Source organism: Martes martes, assembly GCF_963455335.1.
Source record: "Martes martes genome assembly, chromosome: 9".
Classification (NCBI taxonomy): domain Eukaryota; kingdom Metazoa; phylum Chordata; class Mammalia; order Carnivora; family Mustelidae; genus Martes; species Martes martes.
The window spans coordinates 98,403,545-98,422,557 of record NC_137896.1 but is presented as its reverse complement, the minus strand read 5'-3'; the positions used below and the strand labels follow the sequence as shown (position 1 = coordinate 98,422,557).

At 42.6% G+C, this 19,013-nt stretch overlaps 1 protein-coding gene across 1 annotated transcript in view; it reads left to right on the top strand.

Moving 5' to 3' along the window:
- SUCLG1 (succinate-CoA ligase GDP/ADP-forming subunit alpha) overlaps window positions 1-14,630 on the top strand; it is a 32,675-nt gene extending 18,045 nt beyond the window's left edge. The window contains exons 4-9 of the mRNA XM_080813806.1: window positions 1,713-1,925; window positions 2,085-2,142; window positions 5,301-5,384; window positions 6,943-7,094; window positions 12,648-12,836; window positions 14,397-14,630. Coding sequence (XP_080669932.1) covers window positions 1,713-1,925; window positions 2,085-2,142; window positions 5,301-5,384; window positions 6,943-7,094; window positions 12,648-12,836; window positions 14,397-14,423 — 723 coding nt within the window. The 3' untranslated portion in view covers window positions 14,424-14,630. The remainder of the gene's footprint in view (window positions 1-1,712; window positions 1,926-2,084; window positions 2,143-5,300; window positions 5,385-6,942; window positions 7,095-12,647; window positions 12,837-14,396) is intronic.
- The last annotated feature ends 4,383 nt before the right edge of the window (window positions 14,631-19,013 follow it).

Genomic DNA, 19,013 nt, shown 5'->3' with positions numbered 1-19,013 from the left:
TGTTGCTAAGCAACTCATTTATTATTCATCATGACTCAAATGGATATGGCATTGGCAGTATTTTGTAAGTTCTCTGACAGATACTATATTTCTCAACTGTTTAGCACTTACAAAAAGCTTTCTGAATGATTCAGAAAGCTTTTTTGAATCCAGTATCGCTTGTTAGCACAGACCCCATTGTCGTAGTTAGCTTCTGGCAGTATTTGTAGCCTTAAGAGGTGGAAGACTGCAGGATACATTTTCAAGAAAAAAATACCTACATGCCTATGATCTGACTCCTTTTGCTTCCAGCCTACATTTTATTTTATTTTATTTTTTTTTGTACCCTCTTCTCTGTTATCACCTTGAATAGAGTTTAAAAAAAATTATTTTTAACCTCTGGCATCGTTTGTTGATGATGTGACTCTGTTCTTCTGTCAGTGTCAAGATCCCCCTTTTTAACAGGGCTGTTATAGATAAAGCTCCTAGGTCTCTGGGGATAGGGGAGTCATTCAGGGATGATTCTGAAAGTCACTGTCTTTTACTTCTGCCCCTTCTAGTTGTACCTGTATGCTCCATAGCTTAGTATTTCTTCCATTGTAAAATCCCATAACACAGCCTTCCTAAAGGTTTTGATTTCTATCTTGATTAAGTTATATTTTAACATTTATAGGGAGGCAGCCTGCTGTCACTGAAAAGAACAGACATTTTGGAATCAGAGATACTTAGATCTGAATCTTGGCTCTGCCACTCACTTCCTAGCTATGTGACCTTGTGTAAGTTATTTACTGTCTTTTGGCCACAGCGTCTTGATTTGTAGATGGGGATACTAAGCATACAGGGTTGTGGTGAGGCCTTAACAAGACCTGTCTTGAGCCGTCTTTCAGGGTCTCTCAGAGAACAGGTACTTTCTCTCTTGGAGAGTCAGAGATCACTGACAGTATCTGGCTTCAAGGAGCTTCCGTTACATTGGAAGAGCGAGACCACACATAGAGGTGGGGAGAAGGAGACATTGTATTGATACATGTGGAGGGTATGTGGAGACCACGGAGAGAACCATGGTCAAATCGGTGGTCTTAAGTGCTTTGCATTTGTTGGGGGGTGATGTAGAGTAGACATTAATGCTTATTTGGCCCACATTCTCATTCTGTGGCCATTTATGCATTTGTACTTTAGTTCATTTTTAATTAACATGCATTTAGAGTAAAAATTGTGAGCGTAAAAACCACATCGTTTTTGATGTCTCTTGATAATATTATCAAGTATGATATGTTTTGAAGAGGTGTTTGAGATCTGAGTTCTGAGGCTCGGCAGCTTACTCATCCCTTTTCTCCTGGGGAGGTATAGGGTCTTTGGTACTGAACAGGTGATATGGTGTCTTGTAGGGCAACAAAAATAAATATGGCCACAGGAATGAGAGGACCCAAACACACATCAGCCCTGCTTTCAGGTTTCCTGACAGGCCATCGCCTGAGGGAACGGGACGTCACAGAACCTTTCAATTCAGACTGGCAGTCCACAGGGTGGGGGCAGAGAGGAGGCCCTGAGGCTCTGCTTGGTTTTGCTCTTTTCTGACAGTGCAGTGAACTTGCTAATGGGAAGAATGAAGACCAGTGTCTTCTGGTGGTGCCCTTTCCTGATCCCAAGACATTATTAAAATCATGGTATTGAATGCATTTTTACAGTGTTTACAACTTAACCCGTAATAAAGGGCTTCATGGTTAATGTTTCAGGCCAAAGAAAAGACAGGAGCGACAGCTTCTGTCATATATGTTCCTCCTCCTTTTGCTGCTGCTGCCATCAATGAAGCCGTCGAAGCGGAAGTCCCCTTGGTCGTGTGCATTACTGAAGGTATCCCACAGCAGGACATGGTACGGGTCAAGCACAAACTATTGCGCCAGGGAAAGACGAGGCTGATCGGGCCTAACTGCCCTGGAATCATCAATGTAAGTGTCACAAACCAAAATAGGCCTGGACTTAGGCTTTCAGAAGGCTAACTAGCTTTCAGTTAGGCCAAGTGTGTTTGTGTATATAACCTGTTAGTTACTGGTTGTTGTGGGGTTTTTTTCCTCATTTTTCTGAAACACTGATTTCCTTTCCTTCAGCCTGGAGAATGCAAAATCGGCATCATGCCTGGCCATATTCACAAGAAAGGAAGAATTGGTATGTTTCTTATAGATCTAAAAGAAAATTCTTTGCCTAGGGTCAAAATTCACCAAGAGAATTTGTGACTGTGCAAATGTAATTTATTTTAATTAACTGTAGTGGAATTTACCAGGGAGGTCTGTAGTGAATCAGTTCTGTATCCCGCGTTGGATGAGATTAAGAATCCATAATAATTCTGCAGAGTCAATGAAGATATTTTTTGGAGTTTTTGAAGATTGTTTTTCTGCTCAGCATGTTGTGGTTTCTTCCATGTGTTCACATGTATCGGTAGTTTATTTCATTTTGCTGCTAAGTAATACTCTGTTGTGTGATTGTACCACAGTTTGTTCATTCTCCTATTGATGAGCATTTGGGTTGTTTCCAGGTTTGAATCGTTATGAATAAGGCTAAGGTGACAGTTGTGTAGAGGTCTTTCTGTGGACACATTTTCATTTCTCTTGGGTAAAATACTTAAGAATAGAATCACTAAGTCATAGGTTTGAAGTATGTGTAACTTTTTAAGAAATTGCCCAGTAGGGGTGCCTGGGTGGCTCAGTGGGTTAAAGCCTCTGCCTTTGGCTCAGGTCATGATCCCGGGGTCCTGGGATCGAGTCCCACATCGGGCTCTCTGCTTGGCGGGGAGCCTGCTTCCTCCTCTCTCTCTGCCTACTTGTGATCTCTGTCAAAGAAAGAAAGAAAGAAAGAAAGAAATCACCCAGTAGTTCTGTGAAGTGGCTATTCATTTTACATTTCCACCATCAGTGTATGAAAGTTCCAGCCCACATCTTCACAAACATTTAGTGTTCTCAGTCTTTATTTTTAGCCATTCTGCTAGGAGTGAAATGGTGTCTCATGGTTTTCCTTTGACTTTCCCTGGTGACTACTGATGTAGAGCACTGTCTCATGTGCTTATAGGCTATTTATATAGCTTCTTTTGTGAATTATCAGTTCAAGTTTTTTGCACATTTTTTATTGGGTTGTCTTTTTATTGTTGATTGTGGCAAGGGCTTCTGTAAATATTCTGGGTGTAAGTCCTTTGTAAGTATATATACATGCTTTGAATATTTTTATTGTTCGTCTTTCTATAATCTGGTCTTTCAGTGACTTTGCCCTATAGGATATCACAAACTTTCTCAAAATGTCTAGTGAAAATTCTTGTTTAGTTCCTCAAGGAAATAACCAAATTAACATTGTTGGGGTGAAGAGGAGCTCATTATTGGCTGGCATAGATGAAAGTCCTAGGGCACCTGGGTGGCTCAGTGGGTTAAGCCTCTGCCTCCAGCTCAGGTCATGATCTCAGGGCCCTGGGATCGAGCCCCGCATTGGGCTGTCTGCTCAGTGGGGAGCCTGCTTCCCCCTCTCTCTCTGCCTGCCTCTCTGCCTACTTGTGATCTCTCTCTCTGTCAGATACATAAATAAAATCTTAAAAAAAAAATAGTTAAAAGAAAGTCCTGACTGCCTACTTGGCCTTCTCTTTCACCAACCTGGCTGGCATGTTGGGGTGCCTCAGTGCAGCCTCCTAACTGTGGAGGTCTAGGAATCCCTTTGCCCTTTGCCCATGTGAGTGAGGGTGGAGGCAGTTATCTTCTGTAGTGTTAAGTTAGTACAGAGTGGTTATTGTCTCAAAAGTTTTCTGTTTTGGGGTGCCTAGGTGGCTCAGTTGGTTAAGTGTCTTAATCTTCAGCGTCTGCCTTCAGCTCTGGTCATGGTCCCGGGGTCCTGGGATCGAGCCCCACATCAAACTCCCCTGCTCAGTGGGGAATCTACTTTTCCTTCTCTGCCTGCCACTCTACCTACTTGTGCTCTTTCTCTGTCTCCAATAAATAAATAAAATCTTTAAAAAAAAAGTTTTCTGTTTTGCTAGGTTGTCCTTGGTTCTTTTGCTAGAGTGAGCAGGCTTTTGGGGGAAACTTTTTCTGTACCCTTCTGTTTGTGGGATGCTGGCTTCTTTCGCTCTATATCTGGGATGCATGAAGCAAAAGAAAACCCAGGGAACTCACCAGTGTTTCATTCCTCGAGTCTGGAGATCCCAAGCCACTTTGCCTCCTTTCATGTCTTAGTGATTTCTTGTATTTATTTTACATATAATGCCCAGGGTTTTTAGTCGTACTTTAACAGGAAGAATAGAGGAAAGTACTTCCACTTTTCAGAAGCAGAAGTATCCTTGTGAATAGGTATTTTTAAGTGCTGGCCTCTTTTACTATATATACTTTAAGAATGACAGGAGTAATCTACCCTAAAAACATGACTTTCATTACCTTCAGTGTATGCAGTTTGCACTTATGTAATTTACATATCATTTATATAATCAGATGAAAGCCCCTTAGAAGAATGATAACATCCTGGTATTCACTGGTTATTACATTGATCCATCACCAGACTAGAATAAATAAAATAGTTGTTTTTCCCAGTAATCTAGGATGTTGAGTGAACACCTAGACCATAATCGTAACACAAGAGTCAAGTAGGAAGAGTGGAAAGGAGACTAGACAATCATACACAAGATGTACAACTAAGAAATTACCAACTATACTTTGTTTAAACAAAGCTAAATGTACTAAATACATAGGTAGGTAGGTATTACCTACCCAACCTTCTCAGTTATGAAACGTCCTACAGAGGAAGGACTATAGTAAGGAGACAGTGTGTAGATGGAGAGAAAACTCAGAGAATAAGGCAGAACTGATAAATGAGACAGATGGGGGATGGTGGTAGTGATTGTCATTTGTCGTGAATTAGGGTCCAGTGACTGAATGGCCTTAAAACTATTGGAATTAGGTTTTGCTCAACAGGAATGTTGTACTCCATTGAAGGGTTTTCAGCTTTGAGCCATTCAGGTAAGTATTGAGCTCCTTCTGTGTGGGGTCTGTGTTCAGTACTGTGAACACAGGAGTGGGAAGAAGCAGCGTTGTTCTAAGAGAGCAATCGAACGGTGTTCCATAGGGTACTAGCAGTGCCAAGATATACACACGTCTTTCAGTTTGATCAGTTGGTGCAGACAATCTGGTTATGTACACTGGAATTCATAGTGAGAAGCTAGGTATTTATGCACTGATCATACACTTGTTGATTTGGATGACAAATTGTGGAATGGATTTTTTTATATACTTGTATCTGTAACATGATAGTCTATGATAGGGACACAATCTGATATTTTAAAATTCTCTTCCTTTAAGGTATTGTATCCAGATCTGGCACCCTGACTTATGAAGCGGTTCACCAAACGACACAAGTTGGATTGGGGCAGTCTTTGTGTGTTGGTGAGAGATTTTTGATAGAATCATGTTATTATAATGCAGTAACTTCATTGAATGAGTACAGTAATAATTATTGTTTTGGTTATTTGCAAGAGGTTTTGATAACCATTTTATTAAAAAAGATGTTATGATCTTAAATTTACTTAGCCTCAGTGTGAGGCACCATCCTATATTTTTAAGATTCATGGTCTAAGGTTTGACTTGCATGTTGTGGAACAAGCATCCTGGGACACATGCCCTGAAGAGCCTTGGGTGCCTGAAAACATCACTTCCTTCGCTTGTTGTGAAGAAATGATTCTTCATGTTAGGGCTTTGATTACTATAAGTATCATTGTTACTATAAGCTATCATTCAGTGCTTCGTAATTACTGAACCCTTTGCCATTTGTTATCTCATTCTTAAGGCAACCCTGAGGCACCTGTGAGCTGAAAAGTTGTACTATTACAGCATTAGTCATGAGAAAAATCTACAGTTGAGGTCCCCAGAACTTCTCTTTTTGCTACATTATATTGCCTACCACTTTTAAAGTTGCTAGAAGTGAGGCAGATTTCTCATTTTTATAAATATGTCTTCAAATTTTTAGAGTAACTGTTAAAAGACTTTCAAAAATAGCTTCTCATATAGTAAATTATAAAATAAAGCCCTGGACTCCTTTTATTAGGATTCAGACCCATAAAATCAATATTGGAAATAGTAATTGAGCTTCTCTATGTACAAAGTATAATCTTAGCCACAGAGTAACTTAGTGTGATGGAGAATAAGAAAAGGTTTGGAACATTGCAAAATTGCAAAATTGCAATTGAAAATTCATATTCTCCAGTTTCTGTCTCTAATTTGTAAATTGCTGAGACTAATGCTTATTTCACAGAGAGGCTGGAAGAATTAGGAAGTGGCAGGTCTAAAATGTGCTGGGGCGTGTACTTGACATACAGTTGGCACTCAATAAATGCTGCCTCTCTTCCTCAACTTCGTTCTTCAGAGGTGCATTGAGAAGTAGGAAATCAATCCTGCCTTAACAGTGTGTGTTTGTGGTCTCACTCACCCTGGATCTAAGGGAAGAGGGGTCGGTGCACCCTCAACTCTGTCTTTCATTGGGACTTGTGTCTTAAAATTTGTGTGTGGTTTCTCTGCAATGTGCCACATCTTATAGTTACTTTGTGCAAAGACATTTGTAAAATGTTTAATTAGAGAAGAGACAATCTTCCTTGCTTGCAACATAAACACACTTTTTCTTAAAATGCCCATTTTAAAAGAGTTGTTTGGGATTAATTTCGTGGGAGGAAGGAAGCTTGATGAAAAAGCAAAAACAAAAAGAAGGTTGTCTTTGTGAATATCTGAAATCAGCTACGATTTAGCATTCATGTAATAATTAGGAACAGAAATAAACGTAGCACTTTGTGATTTTTTAAAAATATTAAGTGTAAGAGTGATGATGCATTTTAAAACATTGGTGAGAGCGGTAGACAAAATAAGAAATGAGTTGAAACAACATTTCTTGGCCTAATTTGTAAGGTTCATCCGTAAATTTTCAGCTGATGTTGGTATTCTTTGACTTTTTCAGGCATTGGAGGTGATCCTTTTAATGGCACAGATTTTATTGACTGCCTTGAAATCTTCCTGAATGATCCAGCCACAGAAGGCATCATATTAATTGGTGAAATTGGTGGTAATGCAGAAGAAAATGCTGCAGAATTTTTGAAGCAACATAATTCAGTAAGTTTGGGTTTGGGTTTGGAAAAATATAGCCCTTCACACACAGTTGGCACTTGGTAAGCTCGTCAGGGCCGTGCTGCTGTTGAATCTCACTCTCCTGCCGTGGCTTTCACAGAGGCTACCGGCAGCCTCCGTTCCTTCTTCCTCCTCTTGGTCTTTCTCCTGTTTGTTCTCATCTTAATTTTTCCCTGGATGTACTCTCCGTGGCCGGTTCCTTTAGTGTGAATGGTTCTTGTATATAAACATCATACTTCATGTAGTTTCCAAGGCAGAAACCTCAGAAGCATCTTTTATTTCTCTCTCATCACCTGTTTCCATCTCTTTACCAAGATCTATCCTCAGTGGTATGTTGAGATTCAGAGCGTTGTCTGTAATTCATCCCTCTGCGCTGGTTCGAGCAGCCGTTTTCTCTCCCCTGGACCATGTCAGTAGTTTCTTCCTGAAAATCTCAACTCCCGTTGCTCAGCCACACCCCTTCCTTCTCCCTGAGGCCATCCTGCTCCGGCCACCCAAATCGTCTGCCCTTCTGAAACACAGACATGGGCACCTCATACCGCCTGGTTTTAAACCGTGACAGTTTCCTGTCACACGTAGGATTAAGTGTGGTATTAGCATGGTATTCTAGTGCCTAGACACCTCCCTGACCCTCTTCTTCACATCCACGTCCCATCTGACCTTCCGGTTGTTTTCATTCTCACCTGCCTTTGCCCATTCCCTCTGCGAGGCATGCTTAATATCCGATTCTAGTCTGTATCAGGGGCGACAGGGACTGTTGTACCTTGGTGCCCAACCCATCGCCCTTGCACATTAGACACCAGTAAGTGGTGGATAAGGAAAGAATCAAGTAGATTGTCAGGAGTTTGGGGTAAAATGTTATTAGAGTCTCTTAAATTCAGAAAAGTTGTAAAGTTTGAAATTCAAGTAAAAATTGACTTCTTTTTAGAAAAGATTTGGGTTAATGTGACATTATGCTATATTCAGGTAAATTTTAAAATGTGTTTAGGCCCAACTCTGGATCCCTTGAGTAGCTTAGAATTTAGTGGAGAAAGCTAAGCATATATATTTTATTTCACTTGGCACATGTTTTCCTATTCCTGGTTAGTTCCTGTGGGACAAATTTTATTTTTTTATATTTTTATTAACATATAATGTATTATTTGCCCCAGAGGTACAGGTCTGTGAATCATCAGGCTTACACATTTCACAGCACTCATTGTACCACATACCCTCTCCAGTGTCCGTAACCCAGGCACCCTAACCCTCCTCCCGCCAACAACCCTCAGTTTGTTGCGTGAGATTAAGAGTCTCTTATGGTTTGTCTCCCTCCCAATCCCATCTTATTTCATTTTTTCCCTCCCTACCCCCCACGGCCCCCGACCTGCCTCTCAGATTCCTCGTATCAGAGTGATCATATGATAATTAACTTTTTCTGATTGACTTATTTCACTTAGCATAATACCCTCTAGTTCCGTCCACGTGGTTGCAAATGACAAGATTTCATTTCTTTTGATGGCTGCATAGTATTTCACTGTATATATGTACCACATCTTCTTTATCCATTCATCTGTTGACGGACATCTAGGTTCTTTCCATAGTTTGACTATTGTGGACATTGCTGCTATAAACATTTGGGTGCACGTGCCCCTTCAGATCACTATATTTGTATCTTTAGGGTAAATACCCAATAGTATGATTGCTGGGTCATAGGGTAGCTCTACTTTCAGCTTTTTGAGGAACCTCCATACTGTCTTCCAGAGTGGCTACACCAGCTTGCATTCCCACCAACAGTGTAGGAGGGTTCCCCTTTCTCTGCATCCTTGTCAACATCTGTCATTTCCTGACTTGTTCATTTTAGTCATTCTGACTGCTGTGAGGTGGTATTTCACTGTGGTTTTGATTTGGGGTGAATTTTTATTAAGGGCCTACAGTGTACAAGATTCTAGGTTGAACAGGTGACATAAGACACTTAGCACAGTCGCTGGCACTGAGTGAACACTTAGTAGTGTTATCTGCTGCCACCACTGCTGTTTTTATTATTGTCATCATTACGACAATACTTATTTGTAAAAGTGGTATTGTTTAATCTTGATCCTTTGAATAAGGTATTTTGTCCTTTTATGAATAAGGCAACTGGCACAGAGAGATTAATGACTTGCCAGTGGTAGGTATACAGCAAATGAACTAAGGGTGGGATCCATCCCAGGTCTGACTCATGTCTCCATTGCATTGTGGAGGGCTCAGGAATCAGAATTCAGGATTCTGGAATCAGAATACAGGGATTCTGATTCAGAAATCAGAATGCAGGGATTCAGGAAAAGGGTCACCAGCCCTGGGCCTCTGCTTGGACTATACTGACATCATCCTAACTGGTCTGTTTCTCATCATTTCTGTATCCTATTTTCAGATCATACTTCTTCATAGTCTTTTTAATTTTATTTTTCTCTCCTTAAGAAATTTCAAGTGACTCTCCTTTGTTAATAGGACAGAATATAAATTTGTTTGACATTCTAGTTTCATTGAAATCTTATTTCCTTCTAGTACAGTATTCTTTTTCTGTGAGTATGGAGACAAAGGGATCAAGTAGAAATTAGTGCTACTTAAATACGGGATGTTCATAACTCTCCAGAGCCCAAGAGTGAATGAGTAAGTGACTTGTAGAGTCTTCTCTGTACCACTGTCGGTGCTGGGCATACAGAAATAAGTGAGAACATAGTTCCTGTGTTCAGGGAATTCATAGTTTGGGTGGGGAACACGTGGGAAATGAGTCATAGCCGCTGTACTTAGTGTAATAGTAGGACCTTGTCAAAGGCACAGCTTTGACATCCCTGAACAGAAGATGGTCTCCACGAGGGCGTTTGTGGAGACGGGGGAAGGAAGAGTCAGAAAGACTTATGGGGGAAGAGGAGGCTTGATCCAGGTCTCAAAGTTAAGTAGAAATTGGCCAGGTGTCCAAGGAAGGTGGGGAACATTCTCTGCAGAGGAGCAGAGGCGGAGGAGCCTGGAATTACTGGAAGACAAAGAGCAGGGGGAAATGGTGGGAGATGAGGCTGGAGTAAGCAGTGTCAGCCCACACAGAACCTGGCATGCTGGCACCATACCACAGAGCTGGGCAGTGGAAGCAGCTGTTCTAGATCATTCACTGGCACATAGAGTTAGAAAAACAAAACCAAACCAATTTCCTTTAAGAATGTCCTTGATGAAGCAGTAAAAAGTATTAATTTTATTAAATCCTAACCCATGAGTCTGTATTTTGTGATGAAGTGGGAGGTAAAGCACCTTCCCAATTAAGCTGTGAACTAGCTGTTTTTTTCATGGAACACCGTTTACTCTCAGGAAAATTGGCAAGCAAACTAGTTGTTCAGACTCGGGTATTTGGCAGACCTTTTCTCAAAAACGAACAGAGTGAACCTGTCATAGCAAGGAAAACTATTTACAGTATTTATTGACTGATAAAATTTGAGCTTTCAAGTGAATATTCATAAATCAGAAAAGTTGTTTCTGCCATTGAACTTGATCACTTCCTCCTACTAAAGACTTTATACCTGATAATGATGACTATGATTTGTTGATATTGAATAATGAAATGTATCAGCATTTAGAAGATGTGCATAACTCAGTAAACCTGTGTTTTTCGTCTGACTAATGAATGTTAGAAAATCATTATAGGTAAAAGATACATTCCATGGATTTTAAAATAGCAAAGGACAGAAAGTTCATTGCTGTGGTTTCAGATTCCAACATTGCAATTAACCCTAAGAAATTACGACTTGAAGAGTTTTGTGTAGTATCAAAGAAGAGTATCCACAGGCTATTAAAATTCTTCCCCTTTTCAAACCATGTATGTATTTGAGTCCAGATTTTCTCTTAGTTCAGCCAAAATAACGTATTGTATATAGATTAAATGCAAAAAGCAGATATCAGAATCCATTTGCCTTTTGTTAAATTTGACATTCAGGCATTAGAAAAACGTAAAATAATGCTACACTTCTTACTAGAATGTTTTTAAAAATAGTTTTTTTATTTTTTTATTAAAAAATTTTTTTTTAAATTTTATTTATTTAACAGAGAGGCAGATCACAAGTAGGCAGAGAGGCAGGCAGAGAGAGAGGAGGAAGCAGGCTTTCCGTGGAGCAGAGAGCCCAACATGGGGCTCGAGCTCAGGACCCCGAGACCATGACCCAAGCCAAAGTCAGAGGCTTTAACCCACTGAGGCACCCAGGTGTCCCACTTAGTTTTCATTTCTAATACAGGAAATATCAGATATGATCTACATAAATAATAGTTCTTTGGGATTCTCAATTGTTTTTGTGAGGGTCAGGGGTTCTAAGACCAAATGATTTGAGAATTGCTGGCTGAGGGGAGGGTGATGGTACCTTCCTGAATGAAGGCACTCAGGTTCTGCTTGTGTTCAGGTTCTGCTTTGTACAGGCCTCTCTGGATACCTTGCTGCCTCTGGACTCCTATGATGAACATGATATTTTCCCTCACTGTGAAATTTAGCCATAGATTCAAAAAACTTTTTGGTATCTCTTAACTAGTCGATAATATATTATTTTTAAAAAAGATTTTATTTATTTATTTGACAGAGAGAGAGAGAGAGATCACAAGTAGGCAGAGAGGCAGGCAGAGAGAGTGGGGGAAGCAGGCTCTCCGCTGAGGAGAGAGCCCGATGCAGGGCTCGATCCCAGGACTCTGAGATCATGACCCAAGCTGAAGGCAGAGGCCTAACCCACTGAGCCACCCAGGCGCCCCAATATATTATTTCTCTAACTGTATTTTAAGTCTAGAGCACAGGAATCCTTATATTTCCTATGTGGCTTTTTATTTTTAGCCTCAGAATCTAGAATAGTGCTCTTTATCTACATAGAGGTTGCATATTAGAATGGATTTTTATTAAATAAAACTAGTCCTGAGCTTCCTTAGACTTCATAGAACTTCAGAGGAAGGACCCGTGGCCATCATTCTGGCTTAGCTATTTCATTTCATAGATGAGGAATCAGAGGTTTTCAGAGCTGATGTGCCTTGTCCAAGGTCAGCCAGCTTCAGTCAACAGCAAATTGAATCTGGTGACTTCCAGTCCTGCATCTTTTCCAGTATACCTTACCACTTCATCTTTTTCCTTCTAGCAAATTTATTATGGGTAAACTAATAATGAATTAAGACATAAATTCAGGTTGAAAGAAAACAACCTGATCTAGTGTCCTAATTCGTTATTATCACAAATTACATAACATGTTTTAAAGTGTGCTTTTTTTTTTTTTTCCAAATAGAAGAATCACATATATGTTGGTAAAATAGCCTGTGGCCAGTGAAGTTGACTTTTAATATCTAAACAGACAAAAACTTTGCTCAGGATTGTTTTCCCTAGTTCATATGAAAAGTTAAGTCATCTCAAAGGTGAATGCAGTGGTTTCAATTATAGCTTCATGTGTGTGTGGATTTTCTCAGTGAGGATGAGTGGTGGGCCCTGAGTTGTGAATTTGAAGAGTTGTGAATTTGAAGTCCAGTTTTGGGCAACTTCTTCATTAGAATGTTTAAAATATCACTTTCCAGGGTCCCAAGGCCAAGCCTGTGGTGTCCTTCATCGCTGGTTTAACTGCTCCTCCTGGCAGGAGAATGGGTCATGCAGGGGCGATTATTGCTGGAGGAAAAGGTGGAGCCAAAGAGAAGATCTCTGCCCTCCAGAGTGCGGGCGTTGTGGTCAGCATGTCTCCTGCGCAGCTGGGAACCACCATCTACAAGGTGAGCTCTAACAGTGGCCTGAGCGCTCTGAAGTTACGGACCTTGTAGTGCAGAGCCGCAGTGGGTGCCCAGAAACTGTGGTCCGTCCTTCTGGGCCTTACTGTTTCTTTCTTTCTGGTGTGCAGCTTAACCGTCTCTAGCAGCACCATTCATGTGCATGGGCCCTAATTGGGCATGACCAGGAATAACGTTCTGATTTTAAAGAATTTAACTTCTTTCAACTTTGGAATTTGCTCTTTTGTGAGAGGCAAAATATGATCTACAAGACCATATTTCAGAGGCCATAAGTGCCATGAATTCCATCTGGGGAGAGTGCAGGGCATTGCCTTGCATTTCATTTTTTTTCATTGAGGGCCTTTGGGATAGTAGCTACCCTGATCTCATAGGTTTCTGTTTCTAGGGAGAGGGGCTGAGTGACAAGAAATGAAACGTGGATGATGAGGGCGTCGATGGGGTTGTTGATGGGGAACAGGGAAGGGAGATCAAAAGAGGAGGGTGGGGGTTTCCAGCCTGTGGCTTCTGGCCCTGGCTGTGTTGGGATGCCATTGTTTGCAGGATGGAGGAGCGACTTCTTAACCATATGCTTTGCTTTTCCTTTTTTAATAGAACATAATAGTTTAAAATGTTCTGAATGACTAGGTATCCTCTATAATCTCTTTGCAATGAGTTTTAGCCTGTCTCTAAGTGATCATTTAAGGCTCTCTTTCTTTTTATTTTTATGACGGTTATAGCTTTGACAGAAAAGCAAAGCAAAAACGAGACATTATAAGCATGTTGAGAACAGGCACAAATTATATCCCCAGGAGGGAACCATGTTGGCTCCATCTTTTTTGCCCTTGCCTCACTTCTTGTTTTATTGAATCTTTGCCTGATCCTGTCTTTTGAAATAAGACACTATGTGCCATAGTTCTGGGTGGTTAGTGAGTGTGTGGGGTGGGGTGGAGGCAGGAAAAGGGTGAAGCAAATGCTTACATTCACTTTGGACACATGCATTACCATTTTGCTCCAGTAAGTGGCAGCAGGCAACTACATATCGGTCGTATTCTAATTTCAGTCTACAGCCATGTGATTTTCAGTATTGTTTCCTTTTCAGATGTTTCTGAGGTGCTTGACATTCTGTTCAAATCTTAACTGAATCGGCGTTTAGTCTCTTTCTTGGAGAAACTAAGCAAAGCTGTTTCCATTGCCTTATTAAAAAGGCCAGTGTGGTTCATGTGTGGCCTTTTAGGGTTTGCATAAGTAGTCAAGTTTGTCAGCTCTTAATATTAATACTGCCACAGAAAAACAAGTACAGTTCACAGCCTCTCGACCTCTGTGTTTGGGAGACATAAAGTTGAGGCTGTACATCTAGGTTCGTGAAATTCCAGCTGACACAGCCTAATGTGAAAGCTATTCTATTGTGTTCAAGCACTCTCAGCCTGGTACATTTCACTTCTGTAATTTTTGGTTGTTCAAAGGGTCCAAAAGATAAGAGGTTTCAGAATCACTTTGACCGGGAATGTAATTTGAATCTTAAATCTTTTTATCCCCTTTCTCTTCTCTGCCTTTCTCTTTCTGAAGGAGTTTGAAAAGAGGAAGATGCTATGAAAAAGGAAACATGAAGTTCCCTAAACCTATGGAATGAATCATTATGGAAATGTGAAGCAGCAGCGGTTTGCTTCTGTTGTCCCTAATTGTGCCTGTCGCTGGTCTGTCAGTAGCAGGAAGCCAAAATAAGGTTCAGAACGTCCTAAATTGAGATGTTTCCACCTCATTGTATAACAGACAGCCAATAAACCTACCATTTGATTTGAATATGCCTTTGCAGCTTTTCAGTGTTCCGACGAGGCGGGGGAGAGGCAGAGTGGGAGAAATGGAGGTGTGTGGAGGGAGCTGTGTGGGGTTTAACGGCCTCTCTGTGGGGGTTAACGGGCTCTGTAGAGAACAGCGTAACAAACTTTAGAGAGAACGAAGCTGTAAAAATGTCAGTGTGGCGGTGGTCTCCTTATCTCAGATGTAGAGTGACTTCCGTTCTCTTTGGAATCCTCGTTTTCTCATGGGTCTGGCTAACGTCACTGTATTGCGGGGCAGTTTTTGTTTTTTTTTTTTAAGATTTTATTTATTTATTTGACAGAGAGAGATCACAAGTAGGCAGAGAGGCAGGCAGAGAGAGAGGAGGAAGCAAGCTCCCCGCCAAGCAGAGAGCCCGATGCGGGACTCGATCCCAGGACCCTGAGATCATGACCTGAGCCGAAGGCAGAGGCTTAACCCACTGAGCCACCCAGGTGCCCCCGAGGGGCAGTTTTGAGGATTAGAGCGCGTAATAAGCAGCTTCATTGTTGTCCACGGCACTGGCAGCAGCAGCCCCAGCTGGACTCCAGGCAGCTCACCTGTGTTTCAGCTGAGACATGGAAGGTTTGCAGTAGTGCTGTGTTTTTCTGTGGTTCTGCAGAGGGCTGTCCCCTTCCCCCTCCAGAGCCCGCTATTCTTTGCTTGAGATTTAAGACATCTGCTGCAAAAAACCCCAGGAAAATGGTTAGCCATCCTACTTTGGTTTAAAAGGGAGCTTGTTAACAAGAAGCAATTCCAGTGGATATTCTCAAATTGTGTAACTACCCTGAAGGAAACAAACATAGGATTAGGGAGAAGGCCCTGAAGACAGTATGGGGGAGGCCTTCCCGGGGAGAGGCTATGAGTTGGGTCCTGGAAGCTGGGAAGGTACCAGTCACGCAGCAGGCCGAGTGCCCAGGCAGGGGCAGGAAGAGGGGAAGAGCTCATTTTGAGGAGGTAAAGGAACGCTGCATCTCCCGGGGCAGTGAGCCCTGGGAGGGGCTGGAGGAGAATTTGGGGGGGCAGGGGAGACAGGTGCTTTTTGGAACTCCCATGACCATGCACAGGCTGCTGAGGGCACAAAGGGATTCTGCTTGGACCAAGGGACACATGGTGATGTGCTTTGGGTCTGATGGTCCTCAGTTCCTGCTCACAGCTGTTCCCTCATCTTGAAAGTGGGGACGATAAGCCCCATCCCACAGGGTACCTCTCAGGATTTGTGAGGCTGCTCTTCACGCGGTGGGCTCGGCTGGGGCTTGGCATTGCTCCTAAACTGAACTTGCCTCCTGCTGTGCTGAGTGAGGCAGCCCAGGCTGAGACCCGTGGCCAGGGAGAAAGGCACTTCCTGTCTTCTTGGTTGGCACCCCCACCCCAAGGTCCCTACAAGGTAAACATCGCCTTCTTTTGCCTAACTGAGGCTTTGTGATAGGAACACAATTCAGGTGAGGGGCAGGTGACCCTTCCAGAAGAGATGCTTTTGAGGGTCCACTCCTGATTCCAGGCAGCTCTGGGCCTGGCTCAGCCCTGTCACGTCCCCTGAATGTCTATCCCAAGACAACACCTCTTGCCTCGCGGTTCTGTTCCTGTTGCCTACACCAGCAAGCTCAGTGCCCTCTCAACCCTTTCTTCTCTCTCCCAGCCCCATCCTCCCCATCCCACACCGCTCTCCATCCCTCCCAGGGCCTTGTGAAACCACTTCCTCCTGACCATCTTTCCCCTCTGGCCACTGCCACCACCTCTGATCCCAGCAGCTCAAACAGCAGCAGGAGAGATACTTGGTTCTGTTTTCTCTGACTTCATTATTACCAAGCCAAGAATGAAAGTCCCACGCATGACCCGAGTGCATTTTTTTTTTTTTTTTTGGAAGAGCGGGGAGAGGGAGAGGGAGAATCTTAAGCAGGCTCCATGCCCATCATGGAGCCCACGTGGAGCTCAATCTCAAGACCTGAGATTGTGACCTGAGCCAAAATCAGCAGTCAGACGCCTAACTAACTGAGCCACCCAGACACTCTGCCAGTCCGTTTTTAAAAACTATTGTTACAGAAACTTTGAAGCATGTATAAAACAATTATGATAAAATAAGGAGCCCCTTCTACCCATCACCCAGCTTTGGAAATTATCAGCATTCTGCTCTTACCCTGCTGTCGTTCTATGAGTGCCCTCCAGTCACGCCTTCCCGCAATGCCCCCAGTGCTATTGTTACAGGTGTTTTGTGGAGGCAAGATGTACTTATGCTGAAACAGATAAATCTTAACCAAAGACATCTGACAAATGGATGGAACTGTGTAACCACATCCTTCTCATGACACAGAACGTTTCCAACCTCCCAGAAGGTTCCATTCTAGCCTACCCAATAGGTGTACTGTATTCTTCTTATATTACTTGTGTCTGTCCTAGACATTTATATGAAGGGAGTCTTTAGTGCACCATCTTTTATGTTGGCCTCTTTCATTCAGCATAATTTCTGTGATGTTCACTGGGCCAGTGCATGGGTCCACAGTTCATTCCCACTTACCGCTGCCCTCTACTCCCTTGCCTAGATATGCTACAATATGTTCCTTTTCCCTCTATTTTCTGGAATGGACCAGGGTGAAGAAATGTGCCATCGACGAAGCTAGAGAATTAAAATGAGAAGAGATCTTGAAGGCCAAGTTAATAATTTTTTTTTAAAGATTTTATGTATTTATTTGACAGAGTGTGTACAAGCAGGGGGAGTGGGAGAAGGAGAAACAGGCTTCCCCCGATGTGGGGCTTGGTCCCAGTACCTTGGGATCATGACCTGAGCTGAAGGTAGACGCTTAACTGACTGAGCCACCCAGGCAAGTTAAGACTTTTGCACTGTATTCCAAGAACAGTGAAAGCTCTTGAAGAGTTTGAAGTAGCAACATCTGCATTTTTGAGAAAGCTTTCTGGGTCCCATGTGGATGCAGGAGAGCAATCAGCAGTTTATTGCATTAATGCCGCTGAGGGCTGGTGGATTCTTGGGCCAGAATGGGGGCAGGAGAGAGAGAGATGAGGATGGCTGTGCTTGGGTCTGAGAGATCTGTAAGGAGTGAACTGGACAATACCTGTGAGTCATTGGACTTATGGGGGGAAGGATGAGAGATGAGACAGCCAGTTGGTTTCCAGCTTGAGCAGCGAGACCTCTGAGGCCCTGGCTTGATAGAAAAGGAGGAAACTTGAGATGAAGTGTTGAATTTGACATTTCCTCCAGGTGACAAGGTCAGGTAAACCATGGTCCATGCAAGTTCTGGGCACCCTGGCTTGCCTTTGTGCAGGAATCACATTAGCTACAGGAATGATGACGAGCATCTAGGGAAACAGAAGAGAAGGTCTGGGCCACCCCATCTCTGAGCATTTCCACGCCATCCGGAGGTCAGACACAGACGGAGCTTGAACATACCAACTACACAAAGAATGGTACAGTGTGCCTTCTAGAGGACACGGCCATAACTGAAGGTCCTTTCTGATGCTAAAGCCTGCTGTGCAAAGTTCAGACTCCCAAGACTTGTCGGGGAGTGGGAACTCAGTGATCATCCCATGAGTGCAGTCCTTCATGTCACACGTCTTTATGAGAATTTTCAAGGAAAAATTGAGCTGATGATGTGAAGGTTCCAAATGTCCTTTGGAACCTGTGGATGGCAAATGCCAACTCTGACATATAAGGGGGCACCCAGGAGGGCTTTATCATCCTGGACTGTGCTTTTGAGAGGAACAGAAACATTTTATGTGGAGCTATGAGGATTTACCAGGCTTTGCCTCTGTTTTCAAAGTGGCATTCGTCGTAGATGTTACATATTTTTTTTTAAAGAGTTTTATTTATTATTTGACAGAGATCACAAGTAGGCAGAGAGGCAGGCAGAGAGAGAGAGGGGGAAGCAGGCTCTCTGCTGAGCAGAGAACCCGATGCGGGGCTCGATCCCAGGACCCTGGGATCATGACCTGAGCCAAAGGCAGAGTCTTTAACCCACTGAGCCACCCAGGCACCCCTAGATGTTACATATTTGAATTGCAAGGCTTGGGCTGGGGAGTAGGGCAATAAGGAGGCAGGGCCATGTGGAGAATTTGGAAAGTGATGAGAAATTAGTACTGATATAACAGAAAGCAGTTGGGACTTTTTTTCCAAGGAAAAGCTGAGTGGTAAATGGATGATAAGGTTAACTGGAAATGATGACCATTTCTGACCCTAGATCCCTTGTTGAATTCGGGGAATGCTGTGGCCTCTGCCCAGAAATACATACCCTTACATGCCGTGGTCACCATATTAGAGCCCTGGGCTTAAACTCTTCCCTAAGGCATTTGTGTGTGTGTGTGTGTGTGTGTGTGTGTGTGTATACACAAATATATTTTTATTTTTTTATTTTTTCA